The sequence below is a fragment of the Aquila chrysaetos genome, chromosome 3 (genome assembly GCF_900496995.4).
Source record: "Aquila chrysaetos chrysaetos chromosome 3, bAquChr1.4, whole genome shotgun sequence".
In the NCBI taxonomy this organism is placed as follows: Eukaryota; Metazoa; Chordata; class Aves; order Accipitriformes; family Accipitridae; genus Aquila; species Aquila chrysaetos.
In genome coordinates this window covers 11107095-11114580 of record NC_044006.1, presented here as the reverse complement: position 1 = coordinate 11114580, position 7486 = coordinate 11107095, and the positions used below count along the sequence as shown (strand labels likewise).

The window sequence follows — 7486 nt, the reverse complement described above, 5'->3', positions numbered from 1 at the left end:
GTGAGCGGGATGTACGCTGTAATCTGCGTGAGGGCTGCACTTCCACTCCTTGTTCTGACCCTGCCCGCTTAAGGACCGCTGCGAGCAAGCCCGCCTGGAGGGGCTGTCGGACGGCGCAGTGTGCTCCCCCCGGCTGCCTGCCGCCTGCCTCTGCCCATCCCTGCCGGGGGGGGGGGTCCGGCGGAGCGGGGCACGGCTGCCCTCCCCGAGCGGCTGCCGGTGCGCCCGGTGTGGAGGGAGCGACGCGCCCCCTTCCCAGGCTCTATTTTAAGCAGACATTTACTTTCCCAGCCATCTTCTCCGCCTGGATCCCTGCCCGGGGCGGGGGACGGGGAGGGGGGGGGATGTGTCTCTTCCCTCCTTCATAAAAGGGCCCCGAGGCGGAGGCCGGGCTCCGGGGGGTTATTTTTGGGAGCAGCTCCTGGGATCCGATGGCCTTGTTAGGGCAGCGCTGACCTTTCTCCCGGCGGGGGAGGAGAGCGGAGCGGGCCGGGCCGGGCAGGGCAGCGGCGGCGGCCGGGCCGGGGGAGCGCGGCCGGCTCGGGACCCCCTTCCTCCGCCGCGGGGCTCGGCTCCATGCCCGCGGCGGGGGCGCGGCGGCGGGGCAGGTAGCGGCGCGGCTCGGCTGCCCCTCCCGGGGCCGGGCCGGGGCGGGGGGCGGCTCGGGCCCGGCCCGCCCCTCTCCCCTCCCTCCAATTTCTCCTTCCTCCCGTTCCCCGGCCCCTCGGCCGGGCGAGGCGAGGCAGGAGCCGCCGCTCCCGGCGCCCAGCCCGGCTCCTTCGGGGATGCGGCAGCCGCGCCCCGGAGCTCTGCCCCTGGGAGAGCTGCCCGGCTGAGGGGGCACCGGAGGGTACCATGAGCGGCGGCAGGTTCGACTTCGATGATGGAGGTGCCTACTGCGGGGGCTGGGAAGGGGGCAAAGCCCACGGGCACGGTATCTGCACCGGCCCCAAGGGCCAGGGCGAGTACTCGGGCTCCTGGAACTATGGCTTCGAAGTGGTGGGCGTATACACGTGGCCCAGCGGCAACACCTACGAAGGCTACTGGTCCCAAGGCAAGAGGCACGGCCTGGGAATCGAGACCAAAGGACGGTGGGTTTACAGAGGCGAGTGGACCCATGGCTTTAAGGGACGGTATGGCGCGAGGCAGAGCATGAGCAGCGGAGCCAAGTACGAAGGTACCTGGAATAACGGCCTGCAGGATGGCTACGGCACCGAGACGTACGCTGACGGAGGTAAGGGTGACTCCAGAGGGGCTGAGAGGGTGATGAACGGCGTGATGCCCAGCCCGCGATCCAGAGGCTGCGTGTTGTGCCCGCCGAAGTGCGATCCCTGTGCTACTGTGTCCCCAGTAGCAAGGTCCAGACAGGCGTGATGGTCTACAATGAACCATTGGGGTGCTTGAGTTGAGAAGCAGGGCTTGGGGGGCAACCGCCTCATAAATACGTGTGTGTCCCCTGTCCCTGCCGTTGGGTGCAGCGTGTGCAGCTCACTGTCTGCGGACACGAGGGAGGAGCAGCAGGAGCATTGCCCTCACCATCCCTCCCTCGGGAGCTGCTCTCGAGCGTCCATATCAATAGTTAACACCAACCAACTTGATTTGTGTAGTCTGTGACTCCTGGTTCCCCAGGCACTGGTTATTGCTGTTCATCACTGAACTAAACCAGAAATGCCTCGCTGGTGTGCGAGTGCACCGAGCCGTTCACTCGCTTGCTGGGCAGCGAGTTGTGAATGTTTTCACGTCAGATATAAGCCACCCACGGCATCGTAGAACACTTTGCCTATGCATTAAACGCCACTTGCGTGCCCCTGACAGGCTGCCTGGACGTCTGCCTTGCTGAACTGTTTTGGTTGAGTTCATCTAAGCTGTTTACATAGTCACACACGCCTTTCCCTAAAATAAATCCATTTGATTACTTAGAAGCTCTCAACCCCTGCTAGTACACAAGTGCACCGCATAGTCAGATATTTGTTGTGCTCTGTAAATGCTCAGTCTAATTGTGTTCTTGCATTAGTGGCAATTTTGGGGTTAGAAACATTGCAAGAATCTCTGTGCAAGTAATTCTGTAGCTCTTCAGTACTGTAATGTTCCAGGCTGCCATATTTAGGATAGCTAAATAGAGAGGGTGATTTGAAAGAAATACACTTCAAAATATGGATCAGAATTGCATCTGTGTTTATCTAGGACAAGCAATGGAGTTAGTTTGTAAAGAAAAATAACAGTAATGGTATAAATTTTCCTAATGAAAAGCATCCGATTTATAGACATTAGAAAAATGGACTGATTCAAGACTGGCTGTCAGGGTAATGCTTTTTCATAGATGTTTCTCAATGAGTTGCCTAGGTACGTGGCTAACTTTAAGCCTGGGAATATAGTATTGAAGTTGACTCATTTTCTTTGTGCCCTTGGAGGTTGTAGGTACAGACACTAACTTATGTGTCCCTCCAGCTCCTCAAATTTTCTTCCCCCTCTGCCCTGTGGCTGTGGAGCAGTTAAATGCTGACCTGTGCAGGTTGCACAGTGGCAGCGAGAGTTCAGGCTAACGCACATGCATGCACTCGTGCACTGCAGAAACTTCACGTGTGGTCGTAAGATATGTACGTTACGTGTAAGGTGTGCTCTGGTGAGTAGCGTGCAGCGATCAGGTAACTGTCAGCAACGGCTGCCATTGGGACTTTAATTTTGGAGATGTCAAGGTCTCCTATGAATTTGCATGGCCGCTTCCTTGCTGCTTCCTAAAATGCATTTTCTTCTAAGAGTGCAGGGTGACTGGATTTCAAGTTAATGTTGTACAGAATTTTGAGAGGCAAAACTTGATGTAGGATTTTGAATATGATTAGATCATGGACTGAAAGCTTGGGATAGAAGAGCGAGAAAGATGAGTCAAGAATTTCTCCCGTAAGGATATGTAAGATACTGCTTCGGTCAACGTAGTGCTCCCCGGGGTGTTGTCCCACACCCAAGAACGTGCCGCCTGTGCGATCCCTGGTGCCGCCCGAGGTTGGCAGTTTAGCCCTGATCCGTGAAGATGTGCCCTGCCAAAGCGTCCCCGGGCAGCGCTGAGCTGAGCCCCCCAGGGCCCGGCCAGACCTGGCGCACAAGGGCTGCGCCCCGGTGCCCGGCAGCTGCTCCTTGCGTTGGGCCATCGCGTCCTGGCTGGTCTGAGCCGTTCATTCAAGACGTGAGGTTCTCTGAGCGTAGGGCAACGTGTAGAAAGCTGCATCCGAAGCCAAGGTGGGGATCGCCAGCCAGCATCACGTGCGTCGGACAGGGGTGGAATGATCTTGCTGACTTGCAGGACAGGCTCCTGTTTTTTCTCCTCACCTGTGCACGGTAACCATCTGCAAGGTCCAGATGTGGCCAGGCTGCTAATTGGACCTGTTAATATTTGAATTTGAGGTTGCCAAGATAAACATCTGGAAAGGCTTTGGAAATCTGCCGTCCCTTGAGTAGGGGACGTGATTCCCAAGGTCCCTGGAAGCTCGCCACGCGAGGAAGAGGGCTCTGGGAACGTGCAGCTCTTGCCAGGTCGTTAGAAGCTTTAGGTCATGGTTGAGCTGCCTGCGGGTTTCAGGGAGATGTAGCTGATTCTAATATTTTAAATTAGACTTTAAATTAACTTTTTATATATATTTTTTATATATATACACACACACATAAAAACTTTCAAATACACTTACAAATCACAGACAACCTTGTATTTTATATTGTGGCTGGCCAAGGCTGGTGGCTAAATAAAGTCCAAATCTGCAGTGAAGCTTTTGGAAATCATGTATAGATTTTTGGTGTCTATTAAGAAGTGGACTTATGGTATGGTTTAGCCTAGGCACTGCATGGGTTGTTTGCTTTTTCTCTCGGCTACCAAGTGCCCATTTTTGTGAAAACTACAGGTGACTGGTGGCCTAAAGGACTTGCCTTCTCTAACATTGATTGAAATCAGCCAAGGGGTTCAGAGCTCCTGGTGTGGCCGGGCAGAGACAGTAACATTATGATATATTTCCTTGGGTATCCAAGCTGAATATACATGTGTGTCTGCTGCTGTCACCAGCAAAGAGCTTGGAGCCCTTTACAGGGGCAGGATGCGCTAGCTAAAGCGGGTGGTGATTGGTGTTGTGGAAGGCACAGCATGAAAGAAGTCATCATTTTGCAACCTAAGCTATGAGTAAACAGTCATTTGGCTTCCACCTGTAGGTTTTGTCTCTGCTCTAAGAAAGGCCTCATTTTTTGGTTACTTTTGTGCTTTTGAGTCTGAGTGTTTGACTCAGTCAAGTCTTACTGCAGAAAAAAATCTCGCTGCTGATGCAGAATTGTACCGCACACGCAGGATCTGGGCCCAAAGCTAGGCTTTGCTATACAAATACCTGTTTATATATATCTAGGAGGGGGGGAACACAACTGCAATTGAAGCAGCCTAAAACCAACTTATTTTTGACGCTGCGATTTGGTCTCAGTGCTAAGAGAAAACAGTGGTGTCGCTTAACTTCGTGCAGAAACAATTAGACCATTCAGTGATCACGAGACCACGAGAAAGGGGAAGTGTGCTTTACCAGGAGAGATGAAACGGGGTGATACGGAGCAGCATCAACTCCTTGGGTGCCCAGGGCAGAAAAAGCATGGTGGGAAGGGGCCTAGGCTGGGACAGAAGGAGCAGCATCCGTGGGACTGCAGCCGGGGAAGCAGGAACGGGCTCTGGGCGAGCAGAGGTGGTGCTGGCTTGTGTCTGCTGCTTCTGTAGCAAAGCTCCTGCATGGCTGAATTTGGCCGATGAATTAATGCTGTGAATTTTTTTACCCCTCTCTGGGTTTTTTTTCTGCCTTTCTTTTCCAACAGAACCCATCAGATAGTACTGTTGGCACCAAAAACAAGCACTAGGTTTTCGCTCGCCTGTCTTGCACGTGGTGCTGTGCATTGATTGAATGTCCCTGGCCTTTTACACTGAGTTCTTCTAACACGTCTGTCATCACAGTATTTGGGTAACAGCAGAGGATCATAGGGCACTGATACGATTTGAGTTGTTTGCATTATTTACCTGGTTGGTTGTATTATTTACATTCATCGCTAATTATACTAGAGCCTTGAGGCAGGCTGGGAAGGGGAGATGTGACACTGCTGACAGCAGGTTCTCGTTGCTGGGCTGGGTGTGCACCAGGAGCTGAAGCTTTCACCTTTGATGCAGCCAGGCACCGTCCTGTCCTGCTGCCAGGGCGAAACGGAGGGTGCTACCACCCAGTCAGTGTGTTTGGAGGTGAAGGCTGCAGTGGTACTGTTTTCATCAATCCCACAATTTAATGCTTCCCGTCCTATGAAGATAGCCAGGCAGGGACACCCCCCTGCTTTGGTCAGGGACGGGCTGAGGTGGTGAACCATGTACCTGGGGGTCGCAGAGAAACCAGTGGGTTTTGCCATTACGACAAGAAAAAATGCAGGCAATAAAGGATTATTGGGGTCCTGTCCCCCAGTAATCGCACCCTGATGAGGTTAGGTGGCTCTGTCCCACCGCCCTGGTGAATCAGGCAGGGCTGGGAAGGCAGCGAAGCGGGGCTCTGTCCCATTTTCATCCTAAATAGAGATTTTTATTTTTTTTTTCACATCCACTGCTTTGTAAATAATTTTTTACAGAACTTCAGATGCGTGTGAGCGCATGGCTGCCTGGCTAGCGGCTTTGTGTCCTGCCTGTCCCCCCTTGCCCAGGCTGCTTTGATATTCAGGGAGTAGCAGTGTCTCAGGGACGTGCAGCCCTGCTGACTGCGTGCGGTGCAGAGAGGGTTTGCACAACCCCATTCTCTCTTGAACCAGCTGCACTGGGACGTGTTGGTGAGCCAGGGCTTGGCTCCGCTCAAGCCTTGCGTGGCCCGACGCACGGCCGCCGGTGCCTCCAGCTGCTCTCAGCAGCCTCTGGCTCTGCTCCAGAGGTGGTTTATGGCTCTGCCCTGGCATGAAGCCTCAGCCCGGCACTGAATCGCAGCATGACAGGGACATGGCACTGCCTGCTCACCCCTGCCTTGGTTGAGCAGCCGCGGTCAGCATGGTGTGTCGGTGCCCTCTGTTAAGCCAGGTGGGGTTGCCAGGTTTGGTCACACCACGTGCCAGAGGGATGACGTTGCTTGTGCCGTGCAGGCTGAAACCAGGCAACTAGGACCGGCCTGAAGAGCTGATGTGAAACCTCGTGTTGAGGGTAGGCACGTGTGCCCCCAGGATGTGGCACCCCGGTCTCTGCTCCCTGAAGATCCGCTGTGCCACAGTGGCTTTTCCCATCCAGGTGGCCCGGCGCTGCCTGGGGGGATAGAGGGGGATGGGGACTTGCTGGAGGGCAGCGGCTGCTCTGACCTGGCCCCCGAGGAGCAGCTAAGCCCCCTAAACCTGTGAGACGTTTCCAGAGTTCCTCTTCCAGGGGGTTAACATGGCGGCACTATCAGCTGCAGCCTGTTATGTGCGAGGTTGTCCTGTCCTAGGAGGAGGTCTCCAGTGTCACCCCGATCGTGTGTCAGCCCTGCTCGCTGGCTGGGCGGGTGGGGATGGAGCACCGACTTCACTGGCTCTCAGTGGGGAGGGATGTGGGGGCACTACGGGGTCTCCATAACTTCATTCTGTGCTAGGAAGACTCATCACCATTTTGCAGAGAGGGATTTGGGAGTACAGTGAGGAACACACCCAGATATCTGGACATCTCCAACAACGGTCCTTGGCTCCCAGCTCATGCCCAGACCCCTAATCCACACTGCCCATCTTATTTTTCCTAACAGAGCTTCAGGCTCTGCTAAGAAACTGGGCAATGGCCCCTTGCTCTGGCAGGCTGCTCCCCATGCCTGGCCACAGCCCGCAGATGCTCTGTACTACCTGAACCCTTACTTTTTTTAGTAGGGGAGGCCAACTGTTGCAGGGAGCCCAAAGTTCTGTGTGCCGCAGGGTGGGCAGGAGCTGGCGGGGGGCGGCTCACCCCGGGGCAGCAGCTGCTGCCCGCTCGGGCACTTCTTGTCTTTCCTGGCCCCCAGCGCTGTAAGTTAACACCCCACAGGCAGGTCCAAAGAGGATTTCAACGAAACCTGAAGCTTGGGAGGAGAGATTATGCTGCAGAAGTGGCCTGGGAGACTGTAAAATATGCACTCCCACAATCTCCAAAGAAGGAACTGGATTTGCTCCCTGGGGAGCAGGGTCATCCCTGGTCTCAGTAACAGCGTCCGAGGGGGGAGATGAATGCCTTGAAGATAGGTCACCCCCTTCTGTCTTAGCCTGGCCCTGCTGAGTCTCCCCGGGACCCTGGGAGTGCTTGCTCTCCCCAAATTTGGTGCCTCCTGGTAGGTCACTGCTTAATGAAAACCACGTTTAGGACAGATGCCCGTGAAAATGCCCCCAGAACAGCTGACCCTTCGCTTGCATGAAGCAGCGCCTGGGAGAGTGAAGGAGTGGGGTGGCCTTTCCAAGGGTGTTTGTGCTTCCCCAGCACCCTCTAGCCGTGCCCCGCGATGGGGGGCTGCTGGCAGCCTCT

The 7486-nt window shown here is 55.0% G+C and overlaps 1 protein-coding gene across 1 annotated transcript in view; it reads left to right on the top strand.

Annotated features, from left to right (window-relative positions):
* The first annotated feature begins 441 nt into the window (after nucleotides 1–441).
* The window catches only part of JPH2 (junctophilin 2), a 34263-nt gene continuing 27218 nt past the window's right edge, over nucleotides 442–7486 (top strand). Inside the window, exon 1 of the mRNA XM_030010326.2 lies at nucleotides 442–1234. Within this exon, the coding sequence (XP_029866186.1) occupies nucleotides 856–1234 (379 nt within the window). The 5' untranslated portion in view covers nucleotides 442–855. The remainder of the gene's footprint in view (nucleotides 1235–7486) is intronic.